Here is a 27851-nt window from a genome sequence, read left to right on the forward strand (position 1 = left end):
CTAACCTTATACGGTATGTCAGGAGTCGTCTCGTAGAGCCTTTTCTAACCCATTGTATCAAAAGGCGCAGCTCCTGCAATCCTTTTCATAAAATGTCTTAGTCTGGAAAAGAAAGTAACAGAGCCAAGACAATCAAAACTCCAAGGCCAAGGAGTTCCTCAAAGTCCAAATTTATTAGGCATGTCATATTGGCACAACTGGTGAGAACCCGACTCTGAAGGTCCTGAAGTTGACATATGGGTGTTTTGAACGCTGAGTAATAAGCAGTATGTGAGGACTGTTTGTAAAACTGAACACCCCAAAGGGTGCGCAATAGCTAGTATTAAAAAAAAGTTCTATGTTAAGAACAGTTCTTCCAGGATAATAAATGGATGGTGCAACACAGGGAAATCCAGTGTTTGTTTTCTAGATATAGAAGTTTAGAAAAAACTCTCAGAGCAGACAGCAGTGGCATAAGAGTTCCATACTGTTTCCAAGAAAAGAACATGTCCATAAAATCACAACATGTCAACCCAACCATGAAGGAGAACCAGCTTTAAAGGATGCACCACCAACGGAATGAAATCTGGGGAGTGAAGGAATATGTAGCAACTGAAATGTTTCAATCTAATTGCCTCTTATAGCTTTTGAACCATGAAGGTCCCCTGCAGGGCAGAACAGATTTTAAATCTGAAATTTTACACTGCTTTTGTCACTGCCCCAACTTCCCCCAATATATTTGCTATTCATAAGGTTTCTTCCACTTGCGTGCCTCATTCTTGACACAATCTGAACTGACATGCTTGGTGCACTGAATTTATGCAGCTGTTAAAAAGAGATGAACTTTGAAACCGTCTACTTCTCTTCTTCTCTCGCTTTCTCTTTATATGAGGTGCCATAATCTCTTAACTATAGTCTGAGTGCTCCTATCCCCAAGCGATGCTGGCTGGAAAATTCTGGGGCTGAAAATCTTTGGGACACCCAGGGGAAAAATGGCTGGGACTCATGGCAAGTAGCATTTCTATCATCTATCATCACAAAAATGCAAAGAACACTCCCCAAAAGATTTTTACATAATTGCCCAATTTCTACAAAGATAAATATCCAGGAACTTCTTATGCTGAAGACCAGATAGCCATTATCAAAATAATATGTTCCAATTTTTTCTTTACTTTTCCCCATCTTATACCATTACAAATTCTGTGTAGTCACATTAAACAGTCAATTTCTCAGTTGGACTTACAGTGGGACATTAGAAATGAAATTCAAGCCTTCTCTACATTTCTCATTTCTCACTCATGTGGATTTTCCTGTGTGCAATAAGGGTGGAATGTTGCCTGAAGCCCGTCCACACTCGGGGCACTTGAATGGCTTCTCCCCTATGTGTATAAGGACATGATTTATAAGGCTCAACCTAATACTGAGATCTTTCCCACAGTCAGGACATTCAAAGGCTATCTCTCCTGTGTGAATTCTCTGGTGTTTCACCAGGCTGGAATTGTGACTGAAACTTTTCCCACAATCAGGACATTCAAAGGGTTTCTCTCCTGTGTGAGTCCTCTGGTGTTGAACCAAGCTGTAATTGTGACTGAAACTTTTCCCACAGTTAGGACACTCAAAGGGTTTCTCTCCTGTGTGAATCTTCCGGTGTTTCACCAGGCTGGAATTCTGACTGAAACTTTTCCCACAGTCAGGACACTGAAAGGGTTTCTCTCCTGTGTGAATCCTCTGGTGTTGAACCAAGCTGGAATTATGACTGAAACTTTTCCCACAGTCAGGACACTCAAAAGGTTTCTCTCCTGTGTGAATCCTTTGGTGTTCAACCAATCTTGAATTGTGACTGAAACTTTTCCCACAGTCAGTACACTCAAATGGTTTCTCTCCTGTGTGAATTCTCTGGTGTTGAACCAAGCTGGTATTGTGACTGAAACCTTTCCCACAATGAGGACATTTAAAGGGTGTCTCTCCTGTGTGAGTCCTCTGGTGTTGAACTAAGTTGGAATTATGACTGAAACTTTTCCCACAGTCACCGCATTCAAAGGGTTTCTCTCCTGTGTGAATACTCTGGTGTCTCATAAGGTGGGAATTTTGTCGGAAACCTTTCCCACAATCAGGACATTCAAACGGTTTCTCTCCTGTGTGAGTATTCTGGTGTATTACTAGGCTGGATTTCCGAATGAAACTTTTCTCACAGTCAGGACATTTAAATGGTTTCTCTCCTGTGTGAGTCCTCTGGTGTTGAACCAAGCTGGAATTGTGACTGAAACTTTTCCCACAGTCAGGACATTTAAATGGTTTCTCTCCTGTATGAATCCTCTGGTGTTGAACCAAGCTGGAATTGTGACTGAACCTTTTTCCACAGTCAGGACATTTAAATGGTTTCTCTCCTGTATGAATCCTCTGGTGTTCAACCAAGGTGGAATTCTGACTGAAACTTTTCCCACAGTCAGGACACTGAAAGGGTTTCTCTCCTGCATGAGTCCTCTGGTGTTTCACCAGGCTGGAATTCTGACTGAAACCTTTTTCACAATCAGGACATTTAAAACGTTTCTCTCCTGCATGAGTCCTCTGGTGTTTCACCAGGCTGGAATTCTGACTGAAACTTTTACCACAATCAGGACACTGAAAGGGTTTCTCTCCTGTGTGTATTCTCTGGTGTTGAACCAAGCTGGAATTATGACTGAAACTTTTACCACAGTCAGGACATTCAAAGGGCTTCTCTCCTGTGTGAATCCTCTGGTGTTCAACCAATCTGGAATTGTGACTGAAACTTTTCCGACAGTCAGGACACTCAAAGGGTTCCTCTCCTGTGTGAGTCCTTTGGTGTATCACCAGGTTGGAATTATCACAGAAACATTTCCCACACTCAGGACATTCATACATTTTCTTCTTGATGTAAGTCCTCTAATCTAGTGGGTCACAAGGTCGGAATTCTGGCTGAAACTTTTACCACAATCAGGACATTTAAAGGGTTTCTCTCCTGTGTGAATCCTTTGCTCTGATTTAGTGGGGATTTCCTTCCTCCCAGACCTAGGCCTGCAACACTGTCTGCTCTACGTGGTTTTCCAATTGACCTTTTCTTCCCCACTGATTTCCAGATATTCCTCTCTTTTGCTGAATGGAAAAATAATCTCCTGTAATGTATGCTGGAATTTCACACTCTACTTTTCGCTGCTAGAAATCTTTTGATTTTCTTTCGTTTCTCTCCCATCTGCTGAGGAAGGTGAAGAATTGCGTAGCTCTCTGAAGGAAATGGAAGATATTTTGATTTCTGGACCGACTTGCTTTGCTATTCAGTGTTGCTTGTTATCCTCAGTTGTGCATAGTGCTCTTATTGCCATCCTCTTTGTCTATAAGATTCAAATAAAAGGGTATCTTTAATTGGGCATAAAATGGTTGCAGAAATGAGAAAAAAATAGTTTATGTTACAAAGCAAACATGCCACAATGGTCCAATAAGTTCTTAGATTAATCATGATTTCGAGAAATGGATGAATTCCCAGATCCAAGGTCAAATATCCATTGAATGACAAAATTCATTTGTTGACCGGGTCAGTCACAAATTCCTAGCGGTGCAAAAGGTTCTTTTCACAGACAGTCAAGTGAAAAAGAAGGAACACCCACTTTGATTTCTATGGTTTTACTTATCAGGATATCATAAATATCACCGCAACAGAAGAGAGAATAACAGAATTAGAAGGGAACTTGCAGGTCTTCTAATCCAGTCTCTGCTCAAACAGGAGATTCTACACCATTTTACAAAACTGACTCTCTCGCCTCTTCTTAAAAGCCTCCAGTGATGGAGCATCAGAACTTCTGAAGGAAAGCCGTTCTGCTGGTTAATTCTTCTCACCATTAAGAAATTTCCCACTGCTCCATAGTATAAAGAGGCGAAGTAGCAGCCAAGTACTGCTAATAAAATGCCCTTGATCAATTGATCATCAGGAAGCATGACTACATCTACAAAAGTTGAACTTCTAGGAGTTTTCTGGTCTCCAGCATTGAGCTGTGTGTTTACAAAATGCCAGAGTAAAGATATCAGCAATGATCTTCGAGAAGAAATTGTTTCTACCCATCAATATGGGAAGGTCTAAAAGGCCATTTTCAAACAATATAAAATCCATCATTCCACAATGAGGAAGATTATTCAGAAGTAGGTAACATTGCAGACCCCCATCTAAGAAAATTCACTCAAAGGCCAGATAATGCAATGGCCAGAAAAATCGCTAAATACAAAATGTTAAGACTCTACAGGTTTCAGTTAGCATGTTAAATGTTAAGATTCATGTCAGTGCAATTAGAAAACGACTGAACCAGTATGGTTTGTTTGGAAGGATTTGTCAGGGGAAAGCCTCTTCTCTCTAAAAAGGTCATAGCAGCACAGCTATGGAGATATTTGCCCATAATGCACACTGACATGTTAGTTGAAAACCAAACGCAGCATATCGGCACAAGCATCTCATACAAACTGTCAACAACGGAGATGGAGGGTTGATGATTTGGGCTTGTTTTGCAGCCACAAGATCTGGACACCTTGCACTTTTTGAGTCATCCATGAACTCCTTTGTATACCAAAGTAGTCTAGAGTCAAAGGTGAGGCCATCTGTCCAGTAGCTAAAGGTAGGCTGACATGGGAATATGCAAGAGGACAATGGTTGCAAACACATCAGGAAATCTACAACAGGATGGCTGAAAAAGAAAAGGATCAAGGGGTTGCAATGGCAGTCAAATCCCAATTGATGGGACCTCAAGATAGTTGTGCATAAAAATACACCCACAATCCTCAATGAAGTGAAGCAATGTTGTAAAGAAGAGCGAGCCAAAATTCCTCCACAATGCTGCAAGAGACTCCTAAAGTCACACTGAAAAGAATTACTTCTAGTTGTTGCTGCTAAAGGTGGTTCTACAAATTATTGAATCTTACATTTTTCACACACTTGTCCCTTTTGGCTTTCTTTTTATAAAATAAATGATGATCGAATGTAATATGTCATGTATTGTTGTTCATCTGTGGTTGTAGTTACCTACTTTTAAGAGCTTCTAAGGACCAACTACATCCTGATTTTTACCATCCTGATATATAAAATCATAAAAGTCAAGGAGAGTGTACTGTCTTTTTCACATGACTGTATATCTGGAAGTCCTGGGGAGAGATTATATGTTTGGAGATATAGAAACTGTGAATGCTCCAACACTGGAAGTTTTTAAAAAGATATTGGATAACCATTTCTCTGAAGTGGTATATGGTTTCCTGCCTAGTCAGGGGGTTGGACTAGAAGACCTCCAAGGTCTGTCAACAACGGAGGTGGAGGGGTGATGTTTTGGGCTTGTTTTGCAGCCACAGGACCTGGACACCTTGCACTGTTTGAGTCGTCCATTAACTCCATTGTATACCAAAGTAGTCTAGAGTCAAAACTGTGGCCATCTGTCCAATAGCTAAAACTTGGCTGATGTAAGATTATGCAAGAGCACAATGGTTGCACAACAAATCAGGAAACCTACAACAGAATGGCTGAAAAAGGAAATGATCAAGGGGTTGCAATGGCAAAGTCCAGACCTCATCCCAATTGATGGGACCTCAAGAGAGTTCTGCATAAAAAAAACACCCACAAACCTCAATGACCTGAAGCAATGTTGTAAAAAAGAGTGAGCCAAAAATTCCTCCACCACACTGCAAGAGACTGATGAAGTCATACAGAAAAGAATTCAACTTCTCCGTTTTGGCTTTCTTTTTATAAAATAAATGATGACCTGATGTTATATGTCATGTATTGTTGTTCATCTGTGGTTGTATTTACCTACTTTTAAGAACTTCTAAGGACCAAATTATTTTTACTGCGTCCTGATATATAAAATCATAAAAGTCAAGGAGAGCGTACCTTCTTTTTCACGTGACTGTTTATCTGGAAGTTCTGGGGAGAGAATATACATTTGCTGATATTCAGAGAGAAATAAAAATACATACGTATAATATGGAAAAAATACATGTCTTTCAAGTCCTGAAAAATATGAACACAGTCAAACCTTCTGCATGACACTAACTTTAGATGTGGGGGCTTTAACTGATGAAATGATGCCTAAAGCAACATGTGAAGCACCAGTTTTGCCCAGGGAAGCCATGAGCTTCAAGTAAGAGCAGAAAATACCTTCCCTTTGGTGACATCCCAATTGACGTAGTCCTCACTTACTGACTGCAATTGGGACTGGCATTTGTGTCACTACACGGCACAATCATGAAGCATGTAGTCACATGACAGAGCTGTTACATTTCTAACTTTAATGTGTTTTAATGTGTATGTATAACCAAGAGGAAAACATGGTGCTTGTAAGCTGGAAATGGAAGTAAAACAACCCAGGAGAGACCAAGAGGCAGGTCCGTTCAATCTTGTTCCACGGAAAACATCTGTTCCTCTACAGAATAACTGAGTTAGGGGGGACCTCGGAGGTCTTCTAGTCCATCCCCTGTTCAGGCAGGAGACCCTATTCCATTCCGAACACACGGCTGTCCAATCTCCTCTGAAGACCCTCCAGTGACGGAGCCCCCACAACCTCTGGAGGAATGGATTCTATGGAAGGATCTACCTTCGCTTGAAAGAGGTTTTTTAGATCTTCCCCCCAGTAGAGAATCGCAGCCACCAGTTTCACAGCGTGCAGCCCCAGCGGGCTCCGATCTGGGGAGGGAAGGAACCTGCAGCTGACACGCTTCAGCCCAGTTGCTTCTCTGCTTCCAGGCCGCGGAGGGAACCGAACAGCCCGACTTGCTCCCGGACTCTCCTCCCACCTGCTGCCCCCAACTCACCTGCCAGCTGCTGCTTCCATCCTGGGAAGGGCACAGAAGCCGCTCTGCACACCGTCTTCCTCCCATGAGCCATCCGGAAGAGGAAGTTCCTCTGGGCTTCTCCTTTCCTCCCAATATTTCTAGCATTGCAATACTCTATGGTTTAAAACCTCTCCTTTTAAACTGCAGCACGGATGGCACTAATGTACTGATGCCTTTCTAGGCACAGATGTTGCCTGACCGCCATCTAGCGACAGGAGGTGGAAAAACATGCTTTTCCAGGCTCCACCAAGCTCTTTGGGAAGATGTTTTCACTGATTACATGGCAGCTGATCGTTTTCACCTCCTAGCAATCGACCTTTGCAACCGAGCCTTTGAAATAGCGAAGTGTGACACTACTTAAGTCCGTTTTTAGTGCCTTTGGGTCAGTCTCGATGCTCGTCCTTGCAATTTCCTTGGGAAGGGTTTTTAGAAATGGTTCCCGCTACCTTTCTGCTTCCTAGGCCTCAGAGGACTGGCCAAAGGTGAACAGTGGTTTTGCCCTTCAGGTGGCACTGGAACTGAGCATTTGCCTTCACCACTACACCAAAGTGGCTCTTCTTCTTCCCCACAAAATATGCACATTAACCCTAACCCTGCTGCTCCAACAGGAAATTCAAAGCTGCAGCTTTTAAGATCAATCAATCAGAATAGATCTGGAACGGACCTTGGAGGTCTTCTACTCCAGCCCTCTGCTCCAGCAGGAGACCTTATACCATTTCAGACAAGAGACTGGATAGTCTATTTTTTAAAACTTCCAGTGTTGAAGCTCCCACAACCTCTGAAGGCTAAGCTGTTCCATTGGTTAATTGTTCCCACTGTTAGGAAGTTTCTCCTTAATTCTAAGTTGCTTCCCTCTTTCCTTAGTTTCCATCCATTGTTCCTTGTCTTGCCTTCTGGTGCTTTGCAACTAACTTGGCCCCCTCCTCTTTCTGGCAGCCACTCAAATATTGGAATACTGCTCTCATGCCTCCCCTGGTCTTTTTTTCAACATACCCAATTCCTGTAACTATTCTTCATGTGTTTTAGCTTCCATCTCCCTAATCATCTTTGTTGCTCTTCTCTGCATGCTTTCCAGAGTCTCAATCTCTTTTTATATTGTAGTGACTGGATTTGGATGCAGTATTCCAAGTGTGGTCTTACTCAGGCTTTGTAAAGCAGTACTATAACTTCACGTGATCTTAATTCTATCCCTCTATTAATGCAGCCTAGGATTGTATTGGTTATTTGATTGTTTACTAGGGCTCCACAATCCCTCAGTTACTGGCATTTAGCCAGGTTTCACCTAGTTTATATCTATGCAGTTGCTTTTCCTTGTGTAAGTGTAAAACCTTACATTTATCTTTGTTGAATATCTTGTTGTTTGATAGGGCCCACTGTTCATGTCTGTCAAGTCTTTTTGAATCTTGCCCATGTCTTCTGGGTTGTTGCCAATTCCTGCCAGTTTAGTGTCATCTGCAAAATTGATGAGTTCCCTTTCTATTCCCTTGTCTAGATAGTTTATGAAGGTTTTGGTCAGTGCTGGGTCTAAAATTAAATCTGGGGATACCCCACTGTTTACTTCCCTCCATGTGGGTGTAGTTTCATTGAGGACTACACTTTGAGTATGACTTGTCAGCCAGTTAGGAATCCATCTTGTGGTGCTGCTATTTATCTCACATTTTTTCTAGCTTGCCAATAAATAGCTTGTGATCTACTTTATCAAATGCTTTATTGAAATATAAGTATACTATGTCCACAGCATTTTTCTGGTCCACCAAGTTAATCTCTTTGTTAAAGAATGAAATAAAGTTTGTTTGGCATGATGTCTCTTTGATCAACCCATGTTGGTTACTGGTTGTTACTTTCTTTGTTTCTAGGTGTTCACAGATTTGTTGCCTGGATATGTTTTCCAAGATGTTACCAGGTATTAATGTCAGGCTGATGTGTCTGTGATTCCCTGGATTTGTTTTTTTACCTGTTTTGAACATGGGAACTACATCAGCTCTTTTCCAGTCCACAGTTACAGATAGTCCTGAACCATGATGGGGTTCAAATAGTTTAAAAACCTGTTCCCTAATGGCCGGTTGGTAGGCGTGGCTGGGTGGTCATGTGACTGGGTGGGTGTGGCCAGGGTGAGCAAGACAAAGGATTCATGTGGCGCTAAGAAATGGTGGGATTCAAAAAAATTTACTACTGGTTCTGTGGGAATGGTTTGGTGGGCACGGCTGGGGAAGGATAATGTAAAATCTCCAGTCAGAGGTGGTATTTGCCGGTTCTCCGAACTACTCAAAATTTCCGTTACTGGTTCTCCAGAACTGGTCAGAACCTGCTGAATACCACGTCTGGTGCTAAGGCAGGACTTCCCTGAGACCCTCCCTTACTCTCATTATACAGGTAATCCTCGAGTTACAAATGTAATAGAGCCTGCCAATTACATTTGTAACTTGGGGATTCATTTGATTGAATCATGTTAAATGAACGTGATCACTCCCTGCTTTTCCCAATACATTTATTAATTGAATGGACAGGTCATTAAATGCACATGAGGTATCTCAGGTGGGGGAACAGCATGTGGTGCCTAGTGCTAGAGAGGGCCATCCAAGGCCTCCCGCAATCCACTGAGCTACTTCATGTTCCCCTGGGGTCCCCACAATTGCTTCCCCCTCCCCCCCTCCTGCCCCACTGGTTCTGCACAGACTGGGCCTGCTTTGCTCATATCTCAGAATCCACTTACTCTTCCCCACCCCATTTCCCATGGATTACTTTCTTTTTGAAGGTCTGCAGAGGTCCAGAAGCAGCTCACCCACTGGCAGAGAAGCCAAAGTGTTTTATTCAGATGATGGCAAAGCTGCAAGAATGTGAAATCTAAGGAAAACATTTTCACCAGCTTCTGAGTAAAATACTTTCACTTGGGGCCAGCTTCAGGGATTGAGGTGGCAACAGCAGCCAATCAATAAGGAGCTTGCTTCCGTTGTCTCATTGGGTTGAACTGCAAGTTCCTGGTTGATTGGCTGCCACACCCCAATCCCTGAAGCTGCTCATTTGAACTAGCTAGTAAGCAGTAAGCAGACTAGGCCTAAGCTAAGCCTGACAAGACTGGATTCAAACTATGCCTGCAGGCCCTAATTGGACAAAAGCCAAAGTCTTTTTTATTCAGGTGGGGAAAGCTGTTTTCCCTACATCTCCCATTCTTACAGCTTCTTACCGGCTTCTGAATAAAAGACTTTGGTTTCTCTGCCACGTGGCTCAGCCTCTTCTGCAGCTCTTTGAATAGTAAGTTAAGTAAAGCCATGGGAAATGGCGTGGGGAGGAGTAAGTGGATCAGACCCACAGAGGCTCCATTTCGGCCTGTAACAGGCTGTGTTACTGTGAATGTGGCAGACTTGAAGCTTCCAAGGAAATGGCTCCCCATGCTGATACATTGCTTGTCAGCAGGTCGCAAAAGAGGATCACATGACTCTGGGACTCTGCAATCATCATAAATCTCAGTTGTTGAGCATCTGAATCACATGACCATGGTTATACTACAACAGTCATAAGTGTGATAAATAGTCATAAGTCACTGTCGTCGTAACTTCGGTCATTAAATAAACTTGCAAGTTGAGGACTACCTCTAGTTCTCCCGAGCTCCAAGGACTTTGAAAAATATGTTTCAATACCTCTGAAATCACATTTGCTAGTTCCTTTAGAACTCCGGGGTGTAGTCCATCCAGACCTAGTGATTTGAATTTATCTAGAGCTGATAAGTATTCTCTTACCTTAATTTTGCATACAGGTAGTCCTCAAATTATGAATGGAATGGAGCCTGCCCATTCCATTCTTCGTAAATCGATTCATGGGAGTGAATCTCATAGTTTGAATGTGATCACTCCTTCCTTTCACCCATGCATTTCCTAATCGAATGTGAGGCTCCTTAAGTGCACATGAGGTATCTTTGGGAGGTAAAGGCCAAGCGGGGCCTAGGGAGGAAACAGGTCACCTACTTCAGACCACAGGTATCACCTCATTCCCCCTCTCCCCCAACCCACAGATACCTCATTCCCCCTCTCTTGGGGTTCCCACAATTGCTTCCACGTCATCCTGCCACACTGGGTAACTAACCTTATGAAGATCTGTCTCCTCTCCAGACTGTTTCTTTGCCTACTTCCTCCTTTCTTGTCACCAAAGGGCTTGACAAGGCTTCTGGCACCAAGAAAGCAGCCCTGAAAGGCTGTGCGCCTCTTGGGCCTTCTTTCTTCTCGCCAAAGCTCTTGTGTATTGCATCCCTTTAGACTTCAGTAGCTCTTTTTAAAAAGTCTTTGCCTGTAGGAACAGGGCTTCATAGGGACATGCCCACTCCTCCCAAGCTCTGTTGATGCCAACAAAAGCATTTTGCATATTGCTATCAAAGCTTACAGGAATGCAATCTCTCTGCAAGTTTCAGCAAGGAAACAGCAAATGGAGGAAAGGCCTGAAGGACCGAAACCTTCCATCTGTTTGAAAATATCCAGGTCTCAATTCACAGAGAATAGAGGCCTAAAGTATGAGATCACATGAGACCAGTAGCACAAGATCTCATGCTACTTATATCTCGTATGATCTTGCGGTACATTAGGCCTATCTTCTCTGTGAATGCAGTGAAAGCCTGAAGCAATGAAGCAAGCAAAGAAAGCACAACGGAGAGATCTTTGCAAGGTAACTGACTCTCCAAAGTGCGTGTGAATACCTGGTCGGGAGGGGGGATAGGCGGGGTCTTGTTGCAGAGCCACCCTTTGTAAGGGTGCTGCAATATTCATAATTTCAGGACTTTTTTGTAAACACTAGGGGGTGCTTATTACATAACTTCAAATGTTGGCTAAAGGAACACCCTGGGATTATCTGTATTACCTGTATTTTAATTTGCATTCCTAACCTGTCATTTATGTTCTTTTTTTTATGAATTGAATCATGTTTTCTTTTCCAGAAAAAACCCACATGCAAAGTATCTTCTTTATACCTTCTCCCCACTTCTTATACTCATGTGAATTAAGGAGGTGTCTGTCTGAGCCTCTTCTGAATAGGATCCCTGTGCTGTGGACTTGAGAGATGTTGCATATCTCCCAAGGCATTTTCTTCAGTCTGAGCATAGGGAGGGCATATTCAGTCATGGAAAGTCCCCAGTGATTATCCACACAGACCATATAGCAGTGATGGCTAATCTTTTTTGGACCAAATGTGCATGCATGCCCCAGAACCCCCAAAATGAAATGAACATACGGCCCACCCGCCTGTGCATGCGCACACAGCTCCCTCATGTGCCCCACCCTTACACTACCCAACTCCCTTCATGCACCCCACCCCCTCACACATGTGCACCCATCCCCCTGCATGTGCCCTGCACCCCACACATGTGCAGTAGAGATCTGACAATTAGCTGGCTGGCAGGAGTCATGCACACATATATGGTGCAGCTGAACTGGGGTGAGGGCTCACGTGCCCACAGAGAGAACACTGCATGCCACCTGTGGCAAGTGTGCCATAGGTTCGCAATCACAGCCATAGCAATCCTGAGACCCAAATAGTTGCACCCAAATAGTTGTGAACTGCTTAAACTCTGGTTGTGAGAAAATATTGACACAAGGGTGAATTGAGCCAACGTGGGCACGGGGAAGAATCAGACAGGTCAAGATGTTTACATTCCCTGACCATATTTCACAGAGCACATAGTTGCCATGCTGACCTTGTAGTTTCCCAAATGGGATTATCAAAAATAGTCCAAAATCATGCTGTACTCAATAGGGTACTTGCCTGTTTCTATTGTTGTGGTTCGCCACCAGCCGGTGCCAACGGCAGTGGAATTGGGCAGTGAGGAAGAAATGGAACCAGTCAGGGAGTCTGAAGAGGACTTGGACAAGGGACCTGCATCTGGTCCAGGGATGGGGCCAGGACCATCTGGGAGTGGGGTGCTTTCTTCGGAGCTTGGTAGCAGCAAAGCAGAGGACCCGGGGGAGTGTCAGGCTACAGAACTTTTTCCCATTCAATTAACAAGAATGAACTTCTGAAAACCAAACGTATCAAAAGGAATCCTTTATTGAGATGAGACAATTCATGTAGGAGTTCAAAGCAGCGTCTAAATCTCTCAGGCATACAGGGATAAGGGAGTTTAGAACCCCTCCCCTTATCTCGATGTGTATTTAGTAAAACAAAAACCAGTATGTTAATTCCCCCCACCCCTTTTGTAAGGAACAATCTTTTTCACAGTTTCCCAGGGCATATCTCACTGTGGAATTTTTATGGTCTTCTCATCTCCTGGCTGTGCCTCTCACAGGTGATAGGTTCTGGCCATCTGGGTTTTCTCCATTGTATCATGTGTAGGTTATATAAATTCAATATAAGATTAAATATATTCAGGTTACATCAAGAAAGGATTTCTTTATCAGTCTCGTCTCCCCCCACCCTGCTTTTCTTCTTCCACCGAAGAAATGACAGATACACGGATCTGACAGGGAGCCTGTTTCCAGTGTGCATGTCCGCAGAGCTGCTAAAAGGCAAGAGCAGCTGAAACTGAAGGGGCGACTCAGGAGTAAGGCTGGGAGTTGATTGCCCCTCCCATAAGGGATAAAAGTCAGACCTCAATGATGAACTCTTTGCAGGAAGCAAAGTAGTTCAATAGATTCCGAGTCTTCCTTGAAGCTCTGTGTACTCTGGTTGGTTTTTTCTGGTACTTCGGTTGGTTTCTGTTATAATTAATTTGGATACTTCTGGTTTTGGCAGAATTCCACAGCACTGACAAGTGTGTGCTTATCTTGGGAAACTATTTAAGATTAGATCTGGCTGAGAATGAAAGTCATTCCCAGTGTTACATTAAAGTAGGTTTTGTTTTTAAAACAAGTTTGTGTTTAATTATATTTGACGAAGCCTAGGTCAGAATATCTATATCTCTGTAATGTAGTGGACCAATTGTATATAAGCTGCAATTCTGCTTTAGGTCAGGGCTTCTCAGCAAGCTGCCAATGCTGTGCTGGAATCCAGCATGCAGTTATTGTTTGCATGCTTAAATAAGTTGAATCTTCCAAGGTTGGTTTAGATGAGAAAGGATTTGGACACAATATTCCTTTCCTTGATACATCTCCCATTTCTCTCTCTTCCACCCAATTGAGTGCCAGGGAGTAGTCAGGTTGCTCTTGCTGCCTGCGATGTCCGCAGGGGTGTATCTGTGTGTGTGTCTGTCTGCGATGTCCGCGGGGGTGTATCTGTGTGTGTCTGTGTGTGAGCGACAGAAAAGAGAGAGAAAACACCCTGAAGGAAATGACATTTCATGTGTTGCTTTCAGGAAACTGTAACGACTGCTGTAATGACTAACTGCTGTGATGACTAATCCTTTAAATCACCAGGCATTGAGTGTCACTCCAAAAAGACTTGGGTTAATTTTTTCTGCAGCATAATTTCGGAGGAAATGGACTGTTCATCTGATTGGGGACTTACGGCTTTTCAACCCGCCCTGTAGAGCATCCCCTCTGACTTTTAGGTTGGCTTTATTTAATTTTGCTAGATATTGTTATATGCCCTTTGAGAAATTCAGAGGCTTTGGGAACACTGCATTTCAAACTCCTAACCATAATGAGACATGATAAAAATGTGCACTAAAATATAACACCAAGGAAACAGAAAAGGGAAAATAGATTAAGCACAATTTTACTATTTTCAATTTTGGAAATTTTGCATATATTTAAATTTGAAATCACTTGGACTTAAGACTCAGGCCAAGAGCCTCTTGGTTTCTCCACATGCCTGGCCTGGTCCTGGTTGTTGGGTGTCCTTCAAAGGGATCACATGTAATGTGACCTACTAAAAATATTGTAACCTGTCTTTCTGAACTTCGTTGGTAAAATAAAGAATGTTGGAATTCTATGGTATCTTCTAATCCAAGCAAAATCAGGGTAATCCATCTGCATTATCTAATGTACAATTTTTTTTCCTCACATCTCCCCACCAAGGCGTAAGGAAACCACAAAAGGATCAGTCCCTTGGTGCTGATCTCACCCACCAGCCATCAAAGGCTAAAAACAAAGATCATAGCAGGAGTTGCAAATAAACCTGGAGGTTCTACGCTCAAAACCAATCCCCTTTCTTCTCAACTCAGTATTCCTACAGCTCATTTCCATGAAGGCCCCTGCAAGGCAGAACAGCCTTCACATCTGAAAATTTGCATTGGTTTCGTCACTGCCCCAAATTCCCCCAATATACTTGCTATTCATATGGTATCTTCCACTTGCGTGCCTCATTCTCGACACAATCTGAACAGTCTAATACCATTACATATTTACCTACAAAAAATGGGCATATCCTTAGTAGTCAAATTAAGCAATCTCAGCTTGAGTTACAATGGGACATTAGAAATGAGATTCAAACCTTCTCTACACTTATCACTTGGGGCCTCGTGTGGATTTTCATGTGTGCAATAAGGCTGGAAAGTTTCCTGAAGCACCATCTACACTCGAAACACTCAAATGGTTTCTCTCCTGTTTATATAAGCATATGATTTAGAAAGCTAGTCCTAATACTGAAATCTTTCCCAGTCTGGACACTCATATGGTTTCTCTCCTGTGTGAGTTCTCTGGTGTCTCACCAGGTTGGAATTCCGACTGAAACTTTTCCCGCAATCAGGACACCCAAAGGGTTTCTCTCCTGTATGACTTCTCTGGTGTATCATCAGCCAGAAATTCTGACTGAAACTTTTCCTACAATCAGGACATTCAAAGGGTTTCTCTCCTGTGTGAGTCCTCTGGTGCCTAACCAGGCTGGAATTATCACTGAAACATTTCCCACAATCAGGACATTCAAAGGGTTTCTCTCCTGTGTGAGTCCTCTGATGAGTCACCAGGCTGGAATTTTGACTGAAACGTTTCCCACAATAGGGACATTTAAAGGGTTTTTCTCCTGTGTGAATCCTCTGGTGGGTAATAAGGTTGAAATTGCTACTGAAACTGTTTCCACAATCAGAACATTCAAAGGGTTTCTCTCCTGTGTGAGTTCTCTGGTGTTCCACCAGTTTGGAATTCCTACTGAAACTTTTACCACAAACTGGACATTCAAAGGGTTTGTCATCTGTGTGAGTCCTCTGGTGTCTAACCAGGCTGGAATTATCACCGAAACATTTCCCACAGTCAGGACATTCAAAGGGTTTCTCTCCTGTGTGAGTCCTCTGGTGTTGAACCAAGCTGGAATTGTGACTGAAACTTTTCCCACAGTCAGGACATTCATAGGGTTTCTCTCCTGTGTGAGTCCTCTGATGTTTCACCAGATTGGAATTTTGACTGAAACCTTTCCCACAATAGGCTCATTTAAAGGGTTTCTCTCCTGTGTGAATCCTCTGGTGGGTAATAAGGTTGAAATTGCTACTGAAACTGTTTCCAAATCAGAACATTCAAAGGGTTTCTCTCCTGTGTGAGTTCTCTGGTGTTCCACCAGTTTGGAATTCCTACTGAAACTTTTACCACAAACTGGACATTCAAAGGGTTTGTCATCTGTGTGAGTCCTCTGGTGTCTAACCAGGCTGGAATTATCACCGAAACATTTCCCACAGTCAGGACATTCAAAGGGTTTCTCTCCTGTGTGAATCCTCTGGTGTATCAGGAGGGTGGAACTGTGACTAAAACTTTTCCCACAATCAGGACATTCAAAGGGTTTCTCTCCTGTGTGAGTCCTTTGATGGCTCACAAGGTGAGAATTTCGACTGAATTGTTTCCCACAACCAGAACATTCAAAGGGTTTCTCTCCTGTGTGAGTCCTGTGGTGTTTCACCAGGTTGGAATTCTGACTGAAACCTATACCAAAATCATGACATTCAAAGGGTTTCTCTCCTGTGTGAGTCCTCTGGTGTTGAACTAAGCTGGAATTGGTACTGAAACTTTTCCTACAGTCAGGACACTGAAAAGGTTTCTCTCTTGTGTGAATCCTCTGGTGTCTAACCAGGCTGGAATTATCACTGAAACGTTTCCCACAATCAGGACATTCAAAGGGTTTATCTCCTGTGTGAGTCCTCTGATGAGTCACCAGGGAGGTATTCTGACTGAAACCTTTCCCACAATAGGGACATTTAAAGGGTTTCTCTCCTGTGTGAATCCTCTGGTGGGTAATGAGGTTGGAATTGTGATTGAAACTTTTCCCACAGTCAGGACATTCAAAGGGTTTCTCTCCTGTGTGAGTCCTCTGGTGTTGAACCAAGCTGGAATTATCACGGAAACATTTTCCACACTCCGAACATTCATACATTTTCTCCCTGATGTAAGTCCTCTGGTGTGTCACAAGGTTGGAATTCTGACTGAAACCTTTACCACAACCAGGACATTTAAAGGGTTTCACTCCTGTGTGAATCCTCTGCTCTGATTTAGTGGTGATTTCCTTCCTCCCAGACCTAGGCCTGGAACACTGTCTGCTCTACGTGGCTTTCCAATTGTCCTTTTCCTCCCCAATAACTTCAAGATATTTCTCTCTTTTGCTGATTGGAAAAATAATCTCTTTTGACTTTTCATGTAATGTTTGCTTGAATTTCACAGTCTACTTGTCCCTGGTAGAAATCTCTTCTTAATTTTCTCTCGTTTCTCTCTCACCTGCTGAGGAAGGTGAAGGAAATGGAAAATATTTTGATTTCTGGACTGACTTGATTGTCTGTTCAAGGTTGCTTGTTATCCTCAGTTGTCCATAGTGCTCTTATTGCCATCCTCTTTGTCTATAAGATTCAAATAAAAGGATGTCTTTAATTGTGCATAAAATGGTTGCAGAAAATGAGAAAAGATAAAGTGTTTACGTTACAATGAAAAAGCAAACATGGCACAATGCTCCAATAAGCTCTTACATTAATCATGATTCATTTGAGAAGTGGAAAAATTCCCAGATCCAAGTTCAAATATCCACTGAATGACGAAATTCATTTGTTGAACCGGGTCAGTCACAAATTCCTAGCGGTGCAAAAAGTTCTTTTCAAAGACAGTCAAGTGAAAAAGAAAGAACACCCACTTTTTTCTACGGTTTTATTTATCAGGGTATCATAAATATGATCGCAACAGAACAGAATAACAGGATTGGAAGGGACTTTGCAGGTCTTCTAATCCAGTCTCTGCTCAAGCAGGAGATTTTACGCCATTTTACACAAGTGGCTCTCTCATCTCTTCTGCCAAGCCTCCAGTCATGGAGCACCACAACCTCTGAAGGCAAGTCGTTCTGCTGGTTCATTGTTCTCATTACCCCACCCCACCTTATAGATACACCCACTCTTCTCGCCTCATCTTCTTTGGCCACTCGCGCCTGGCTCCCTCGCTTGCTTGCCAGCCTTTGCCAGCAAGTTCCTGTGCGGCCCAGGCTCTGGCTGCCTCTGTCATGCCCCTGTTGGAGTCTGATTCCAAGGGAGAGGAGGAACAGCTGACAGGGAGTGTAAGTGTGGCTCCAGAGGTTGTGGAGGAAACTGAAGAATGGCACAGGCCAGCTGGGCAGTCAGAGGAAGACCCAGGCCCTCTTCATCCTAGGGCACACAGGGAGGAGATAGCAGTGATACATTTGACGAAAACCAAACACAGCATATCAGCACAAGCATCTCATACAAGCTGTCAACAATGGAGGTGAAGGGGTGATGATTTGGGCTTGTTTTGCAGCCGCAGGACCTGGACACCTTGCACTGTTTGAGTCGACCATGAACTCCTCTGTATACCAAAGTATTCTAGAGTTAAAAGTGAGGCCATCTGTCCAATAGCTAAAGCTTGGCTGACATGGGATTATACAACAGGACAATGGTCGCAAAACACATCAGGAAATCTACAACAGAATGGCTGAAAAAGAAAAAGATCAAGGGGCTGCAATGGCAGGCAAAGTCCAGACCTCAACCCGATTGGCGGGACCACAAGACAGTTGTGCATAAAAAAAACACCCACAAACTTCAATGAACTCAAGCAATGTTGTAAAAAAGAATGAGCCAAAATTCCTCCACCATGCTGCAAGAGACTCATAAAGTCACACAGAAAAGAATTACTTCTAGTTGTTGCTGCTAAAGGTGGTTCTACAAATTATTGAATCTTACATTTTTCACACGCGACTTCTCCGTCTTGGCTTTCTTTTTATAAAATAAATGATGATTGAATGTAATATGTCATGTATTGTTGTTCATCTTTGGTTTTAAGAACTTCTAAGGACCAAATGATTTTTACTACACCCAGAAATATAAAATCATAGAAGTCAAGGAGAGTATTTTCTTTTTGACATGACTGTATATCTGGAAGTCCTGGGGAGAGATAATATCTTTGGAGATATAGAAATTGTGAATACCCTAACACTGGAAGTTTTTAAAAGATGTTGAATAACCATTTGTCTGAAGTGGTGTACGGTTTCCTGCCTAGTCAGGGGATAGGACTAGAACTCTGGTCTGTTCTGTTCTATTATTCTTATTCTTATTGTATTCATACATTCAGAGAGATTTAAAAATACACACATCTACAATATGGAAAAAATCCATGTCTTTAAAGGCTGAAAAATATGTCAAAATGGTTACAGTCAAACCTTCTCCACTAATGTCAATCAGGAATCTGATGAATTTGATGATTGCTCATCTGTTGAGATGGCAAGGCTGATGTTCAGGCCTCAACAGGCCTCTGAGGCCATGGAAACTTTCTCAGGAAACCACTAGCCTCTGGGTTAGGCATGTGGCCAAAACCACAGAAGGCGTTTATACTATTTTTATACTTTCTATAGTTCTGTACCTTATCTGTTGTGTGCCAGTTCCTTCTTATGTAATGAAGCAAAATCAAAGAAATGTATAAATATCTGCTTTGCACTACACTCAGGATTCTTTCCTTCTTTGGAGGGACCCCTCTTTATTCAGATGGATAAATGCATTGGCTTATCAACACACTTGGACTCAAGTCTTTTATTTCACTGAGCCACACCTGTCAGTCTGCATGACACTAACTTTACAGATGTGGGGGCTTTAACTGATGAAATGATGCCTAAAACAAGATTTGAAGCACCAGTTTTGGCCATGGAAGCCATGAGCTCTATGTAAGGGCAGAAAATACTTTCCCTTTGGTGACATCCCAATTGAAGAAGTCCTCATTTACTGATTGCAAATGGGACTGGCATCTATGTCACTCTGAGGCCCAATCATGAAGCATGAAGTCACATGACAGAGCCAAGTTACATTTCTTACTTTAAAGTGTTTTAATGTGTATGTATTTTTGTGCCTCTAAGCTACCCACTGGAATGTCATGGTAAGGTAGGTGACCAACAAATTTTATAAAAATAATCAAAAAGTTCAAAACATTCAATTTTTAAAAAACTGGTGGGTTAAGCAGAGTTGAACCTGGTGAATACACGGATGAGGGGACCAGTAGGAAAACACGGTGCTTGTAAACTAGAAATGGAAGCAAAAAAAAAAAAACCCAGAAAAGACTCAGAAGAGGCACCTCAGTCTGGTTTTATTGTCCAGAAAACCCTCAGGTCCACTACAGATTGAGTTAGGGGGACCTCGGAGGTCTTCTAGTCCATCCCCTGTTCAGGCAGGAGACCCAATTCCATTCCGAACAAACGGCTGTCCAATCTCCTCCGAAGACCCTCCAGTGACGGAGCCCCCACAACCTCTGGAGGGGAGCCATTCCCAAAGGATCCACCGTCGCTTGAAAGAGGCTTTTGAGATCTTCCCCCCAGCAGAGAATTGCAGCCACCAGTTTCACAGCGTGCAGCCCCAGCGGGCTCCGATCTGGGGAGGGAAGGAACCTGCAGCTGACACGCTTCAGCCCAGTTGCTTCTCTGCTTCCAGGCCGCGGAGGGAACCGAACAGCCCGACTTGCTCCCGGACTCTCCTCCCACCTGCTGCCTCCAACTCACCTGCCAGCTGCTACTTCCATCCTGGGAAGGGCACAGAAGCCGCTCTGCCCACCGTCTTCCTCCCATGAGTCATCCGGAAGAGGAAGTTCCTTTGAGCTTCTCCTTTCCTCCCAAATTTCTAGCATTGCAATACTCTATGGTTTAAAACTTCCCCTTTTAAGCTCAAGCACGGATGGCACTAATGTCTTGATGCCTTTCCAGGTACGGGCGTTGCTTGACCGCCATCTACCGACAGGAGGGGGAAAAACACGCTTTGTCCTGGCTTTGTCCTTTGGAAGATGTTTTCACTGATTACATGGCAGCAGATCGTTTTCGACTCCTAGCAATAGCGAAATTTGATGCTACTTAGCTCCGTTTTGGTTCCTTTAGGTCAGTTTTGATGCCTGGCCTTGCAGTTTCCCCCCCACCACCACCTTCCTGCTTTCTAGGCATGAAAGGATTGGCCAAAGTTGAACAGATGGTTTTGCCCTTCAGGTGGGACTGGAACTGAGCATTTCTCTGTCTCTAACCTGCTGCCTTCACCACTACACCAAAGTGGCTCTTCTTCCTCCCCACAAAATATGCACATTAACCCTAACCCTGCTGCTCCAGCCGGAAATTCAAGGCTGCAGCTTTCAAGATCAATCGGTCAATCAATCAGAATAGATCTGGAAGGGACCTTGGAGGTCTTCTACTCCAGCCCTCTGCTCCAGCAGGAGATCTTATACCATTTCAGACAAGAGACTATCCAGTCTATTTTTAAAAACTTCCAGTGTTGGAGCTCCCACAACCTCTGAAGGCTAAGCTGTTCCACTGGTTAATTGTTCTCACTGTTAGGAAGTTTCTCCTTAATTCTAAGTTGCTTCTCTCCTTCCTTAGTTTCCATCCATTGTTCCTTGTCTTGCCTTCTGGTGCCTTGCAACTAACTTGCCCCCACCTCCTCTTTCTGGCTCAAATATTGGAATACTGCTCTCATGCCTCCCCTGGTCTTTCTTTCAACATACCCAATTCCTGTAACTATTTTTCATGTGTTTTAGCTTCCATCCCCCTAATCATCTTTGTTGCTCTTCTCTGCATGCTTTCCAGAGTCTCAATATCTTTTTATATTGTGGTGACTAGAATTGCACACAGTATTCCAAGTGTGGTCTTACTAAGGCTTTGTAAAGCAGTACTATAACTTCACGTGATCTTAATTCTATCCCTCTATTAATGCAGCCTCAATTTGTATTGGTTATTTTGACTGCTGCCACTCACTGCTGGCTCACATTTAAGTGATTGTCCACTAGGACTCCAAGATGCCTCTCACAAGTGTTTCTACATAAGTTTGTACTTATACAATTTTTTTTCTTGTCTAAGTGTAAAACTTTACTTTTATCTCTGCTGAATATCATTTTTTAGATAGGACCCACTGTTCAAGTCATTTTTGATCTTCATCTTGTCTTCTGGAGCAGGGGTCACCAACCTTTTAGACCTCGGGGACCACCAAACTCATAATTTTAAATCCAGAGGATCACCTTCGCTGGAGGAGCCCGGCCAAAGTTTCTTCTTAGTTTTCCCATTATTTTAAAATGCTACCTACTGCAGTAATCAAGTTATTTAAGTCATATGCACACCATATTCCAAGGAGAGGGGGGAGGGAGGGAGAGAGAGAGAGAGAGGTAGCTTAGCTGAACTCCTGTCCCTGGGAGATCTCCTGAGCAAGGCGGGGAGCGGTGGTGGTGGCATTCAGGGAAGGGGATTCTGCTGGTGCGAGGCACTTTGGAGAAAAGCCAGGGAGAATTCTGGGAAACCTCGCTAGCCCCCACTCCCACCTCCGCTGCCACTGACCTGTCCGAAGTGCCACCGCCAGAATTCCAAGCGAGGCGGGAAGCGGCGGCATTTGGGGCAGGGGATTCCGCTGGATGTTTGCAAATGGAGGGAAGGCTTTGGTCCTTCAGGCCTTCCCTCCGTTTGCCGTTTCCTTGCTGAAGCCTGCAGGGAGATTGCGTTAATGTAGGCTTCCGCAGTAAAAAGCAAAAAGCCTTTGTTGGCACCAGCAGAGGTTGGGAACAGCATGTGTGTCCCTCTGAAGTCCTGTTCCTAAAGGCAAAGGCTTTTTGCAAAGGGCTGCCAAAGCCTACAGGAACACAATCCTCAAGCGCTTTGCCGACGAAAAAGCAGCCCTGAAACTGCGCACAGCTTCCCAGGGCTGCTTTCTTGGCGCCAGAGGCCTCTTCAAGCTGATCTGGGGTGAGAAAGCAATGAATTTGTGAGCTAAACCAGGGAGTGAGTGTTGAGGTAATTCTCTGTTAGGAGAATGAGTGCATGCAGGGAGACGTATAGAGAATAGTGTTTGAATAATACACACAGAGCACACAGATACACTGTACAGTAAATGTAGGTTTTTACTTCCAGACAGTTTAAGCAAAGTTCAAGATAAGCAGTCCAAAAGTCATTCACAGGTAAATCAGTCAGTTTTCAATCCAGGGATAATCCAAATATCAAAGTCCAGTGTCAAAAAGCAGTTCAGTATCAGACTTACATCAAATCCAGTAATAGCAGTCAATTAGGAAAAATGGAGGAACGGCAATCCTTTCCAACAGAAGGGAACAGAGATACACTCACACTCTTCTGAGATTCAGACTAAAACAACCCAGGTTTCTGGCTCCATCTTATGGCCATTTGAAAAACCACACCCAACTACAGTTTTGCATTTTCTTAAAGATATAGTACTAAAATGTCTATCCTGGCTTATATATTTTTAACCCAAATACCTGTTAGGTGACTTATATTCCTAACAGTGAAGTTGTTCAATGTACGAGATTCACTCCCACAAATTCTCGAATTACTAATAAAATGGGAAGACTCCATCACATTTGTAACCCGAGGACTACCCGTATGCAGCAAGTTTTGCTGCTGATGGCCAGATAGGCATTATCAAACTAATACGTTGCCATTTTTTCCTTCCTCCTTCCCATCTAATACTATTACATATTTACCTACAAAAAATAGGCAAATCCTTAGTAGTCAAATTAAACAATCTCAGCTTGAGTTACAATCGGATATTAGAAATGAGATTCAAGCCTTCTCTATACTTATCACTTGGGTCCTCGTGTGGATTTTCAGGTGTGCAATAAGGCTGGAATGTTTCCTGAAGCACCATCCACACTCGGAACACTCAAATGGTTTCTCCCCTGTGTGTATAAGCATATGATTTAGAAGACTAGGCCTAATACTGAAATCTTTCCCACAGTCTGGACACTCATATGGTTTCTCTCCTGTGTGAATCCTCTGGTGTCTCACCAGGTTGGAATTCCGACTGAAACTTTTCCCACAATCAGGACATTCAAAGGATTTCTCTCCGGTGTGAGTCCTCTGGTGTAACATCAGGCTAGAATTGTGACTGAAACGTTTACGACAATAGGAGCATTCAAAGGTTTTCTCTCTTGTGTGAGTCCTCTGGTGTGTCACCAGATTGGAATTGTAGTTGAAAGTTTTACCAAAATCAGAACATTCAAAGGGTTTCTCTCCTGTGTGAGTTCTCTGGTGTCTCACCAGGCTGGAATTCCAACTGAAACTTTTCCCACAAAGAGGACATTCAAAGGGTTTCTCTCCTTTGTGAGTTCTCTGGTGTATCATCAGGCTAGAACTGTGACTGAAATTTTTATGACAATAGGAGCATTCAAAGGGTTTTTCTCCTGTGTGAGTCCTCTGGTGTTTCACCAGGCTGAAATTGTGACTGAAACTTTTCCCACAATCAGGACACTCAAAGGGTTTCTCTCCTGTATGAATCCTCTGGTGACCAATGAGGTTGGAATTCTGACTGAAACTTTTCCCACAATCAGGACATTTAAAAGGTTTCTCTCCTGTGTGAGTCCTCTGGTGTATCACCAAGCTAGAATTGTGACTGAAACTTTTCCCACAAACAGGACATTCAAAAGGTTTCTCCCCTGAGTGAGTTCTCTGGTGTGAAACGAGGTGAGAATTTCGACTGAAACTATTCCCACAGTCAGGACATTCAAAGGGCTTCTCTCCTGTGTGAATTCTCTGGTGTCTCATGAGGCTGGAATTATCACAGAAACATTTTTCACAATCAGGACATGCAAACAGTTTTTCCTTGGTGTGAGTCCACATTGCCATACTCGCTAAAACATTTACCCCATTGGGAGCACTTGTAGGTCTTCTCTCCTGTGTGGTTCCTTCCATGAACCACAATGGAGTTGTTCTGATCAACGGTTTTGCCACATTCAGAATATTTGTACGGCTTTTCTCCAGTCTGGATCCTCTCAGGCATAATCAGCTGTGATTTACAAGTTGTATCTTCCCCACAACAGGCACGTCTATGGAACTTTTCCACAACTAATATTCTTGAGAAAGTAAAAAATATGAGTGATCCCTTGTTTAGTTGTGCTTTGATTCAAACCATTTTCTTCCTCCCAGAGGTAGGCCTGAAATACTGTCTGCTCTACGAGACTTTCCACTTGACCTTTTCCTGCCCAGTAACTTCCAGATATTTCTCTCTTTTGCTGAATGGAAAAATGATCTCCCTTGACTTTTCATGTAACATATGCTTGAATTTCAAACTCTACTTTTCCCAGCTACAAATCTCTTCTTGATTTTCTCTCGTTTTTCTCTCACCTGATGAGGAAGGTGAAAAATTGTGTAGCTCTCTGAAGGAAATGGAAAATATTTTGATTTCTGGACTGACTTGCTTTGCTTTAATGTTGCTTGTTCTCCTCAGTTGTCCAGAGTGCTCTTATTGCCTTTCTCTTTGTCTATAAGATTCAAATAAAAGGGTATCTTTACTTCTGCATGAAATGGTTGCAGACGATGAGGAAAAAAAGAAAAAAGTTTACATTACAATGAAAAAGCAAGCATGCCACAATGCTCCAATAAGCTCTTACATTAATCATGATTCATTTGACACATCTAAGACTACCCAGATCCAAGTTCGAATATCCGTTCAATGACGAAATTCACCTGTTGACTGGATCAAATTCTTAACAGTGCAAAGGGTTCTTTTCAAATACAGTCAATTGAAAAAGAAACTACACCCACTTTGAGTTCTATAATTTTACTTATCAGGGTACTATAAATATCATTGCAACAGAACAGAAGACTATAACAGAATTGGAAGGGACTTTGCAGGTCTTCTAATTCAGCCATTTGCTCAAGCAGGAGATTCTATATCATTTCACACAAATGGCGCTCTCATCTCTTCTGAAAAGCCTCCAGTGATGGAGCACCACAACTTCTGCAGGCAAGCCATTCTACTGGTTACTTGTTCTCACCATTAGGAAATTTCTCACTGCTTCCATAGTGTAAAGGGGCAAAGTAGCAGCCAAGTATTGCTAATAAAATGCCCTTGATCAATTGATCATCAGCAAGCATGACTACATCTGTAAAAGCCAAAATTGTAGGAATTTGTTTGTCTCCAGCATTGAGTTGTGCGTTAACACAATGCCAAAGAATAAAGATATCAGCAATGATCTTAGAGAAAGAATTGTTGCTCTCCATCAATTTGGGAAGGTTTAAAAGGCCATTTTCAAACAACTTAAAACCCATCTTTCTACAGTGGGGAAGATTATTCACAAGTGGGAAACATTCAGGACAGTTGCTGATCTTCCCAGGAGTGGACGTTCAAGAAAATTCAAGAAAGGTTAGATGGTGCAATGGCTAGAGAAATTGTAAAGAGTTATCTCTCAGTCTCTACAGTAGGTCTGCCAAACTCATGGCCTGCGCAGATGGGTCATGTGCTGGCCACCTCCACCTCCGGTTTAGAGAAGGGGGAAAAGGTTATGATATGACACATGATCATGCCATGATGATGCAAGTTTGATACCCCTGCTCTACAAGCTTCAATTAGCATGTTAAATGTTAAGATTCATGACAGTGCAATTAGAAAAAGACTGAACTGTTCGTTTGGAAAGGTTGCCAGGGGAAAGCCTCTTCTCTGAAAAGGTCATAGAAGCACAGCTGAAGTTTGCAAAGGTGCACCTGAACAAAACACAGGACTTCTGGAACACTTGTCCTTTGCACAAACCAGACCAAAGTAGAGATGTTTGGCCATACTACAATTGGGCCAGAGGCCATCTGTCCAAAAGCTAAAGCTTGGCTGATTTAGGATTATGCAACAGAAAAAGGGTTGCAAAACACATCAGCAACTGTAGCAATGTTGTAAAAAGAGTGAGCCAAAATTCCTCCACAACGCTGCAAAAGACTGATAAAGTCACATAGAAACGAACTACTTCTAACAACTTCTACGTTTTGGCTTTCTTTTTATAAAATAAATGATGATCTAATGTAATGTCAGGTATTGTTCTTCATCTGTGGTTGTATTTACCTACTTTTGAGAACTTCTAAGGACCAAATGATTATTACTATGTTCTGATATGTAAAAATCATAAAAGTCAAGGAAAGTATACTTTCTTTTTCACATGACTGCTTATCTGGAAGTCCTGGGGAGAGAGTATACGTTTGGAGATATGTACATTCAAAGAGAAATAAAAATACACACACCTACAATATGGAGAAAATCCATGTCCTTCAAGCCTGAAAAAGATGGTTACATTCAAACCTTCTGCACTAAAGTTAATCAGGAATCTGATGGATTTGATGATTGCTATCTGTTGAGATGGCAAGGCTGACGGTGCCCCCACAACCTCTGGTGGGGAGCCATTCCCAAAAGATCCACATTCACTTGAGAGAGGCTTTTGAGATCTTCCCCCCAGCAGAAAATTGCAGCCACCAGTTTCACAGCGTGCAGCCCCAGCGGGCTCCGATCTGGGGAGGGAAAGGAACCTGCAGTAGCAGCAGCTGACACGCTTCAGCCCAGTTGCTTCTCTGCTTCCAGGCCGCGGAGGGAACCGAACAGCCCGACTTGCTCCCGGATTCCCCTCCCACCTGCTGCCCCCAACTCACCTGCCAGCTGCTGCTTCGATCCCTGGGAAGAGCACAGAAGCCGCTCTGTCCACCGTCTTCCTCCCATGAGTCATCCGGAAGAGGAAGTTCCTCTGCACTTCTCCTTTCCTCCCAATATTTCTAGCATTGAAATACTCTATGGTTTGAAAACCATTTTTTTAAAGCTCACGCACGAATGGCACTAATGTATTGATGTCTTTCTAGGCACAGGTGTTGCTTGAGTGCCATCTAGCGACAGGAGGTGGAAAAACGCGATTGTCCAATGTCCACCATGGCATTTGGAAGATGTTTTCACTGATTACATGGCAGCAGATGGTTTTCGACCCCTAGCAACTGAGCTTTGCAATTGAGCCCCGTGAAAAAGT

The 27851-nt window shown here is 43.0% G+C and overlaps 3 protein-coding genes across 5 annotated transcripts in view; all 3 read right to left on the reverse strand.

The window, feature by feature from the left end:
* Positions 1–27851, reverse strand: part of LOC148126532 (uncharacterized) — a 46609-nt gene that overhangs the window by 9492 nt on the left and 9266 nt on the right. Inside the window, exon 1 of one of the 3 annotated variants that reach the window (XM_087927769.1) lies at positions 27487–27512. The exons of 1 other annotated variant lie outside the window; for it this stretch is intronic. The gene's annotated coding sequence lies outside the window, so the exon portion shown is untranslated. Of the gene's footprint in view, positions 1–20607; positions 20842–27486; positions 27513–27851 lie in introns of those variants that run through there. One more of the 3 variants, XM_087927768.1, reaches the window with a different exon arrangement.
* Positions 155–27557, reverse strand: LOC113455135 (uncharacterized). The gene is given in 3 exon segments (XM_087928220.1): positions 155–1323; positions 1326–3329; positions 27487–27557. Coding segments are annotated over 2 exon segments (1596 nt in total). The 5' UTR covers positions 2863–3329; positions 27487–27557; the 3' UTR covers positions 155–1264.
* LOC113454104 (uncharacterized) lies at positions 12808–27561 on the reverse strand. Its single transcript, XM_087927635.1, is given in 7 exon segments — positions 12808–16152; positions 16155–17175; positions 18010–18130; positions 22414–22557; positions 22707–22810; positions 23650–25340; positions 27487–27561. Coding segments are annotated over 6 exon segments (3372 nt in total). The 5' UTR covers positions 24772–25340; positions 27487–27561; the 3' UTR covers positions 12808–15292.

This window comes from Pseudonaja textilis, chromosome 2, assembly GCF_049901715.1.
Source record: "Pseudonaja textilis isolate UNSWEBS1 chromosome 2, rPseTex1.2, whole genome shotgun sequence".
NCBI lineage: Eukaryota > Metazoa > Chordata > Lepidosauria > Squamata > Elapidae > Pseudonaja > Pseudonaja textilis.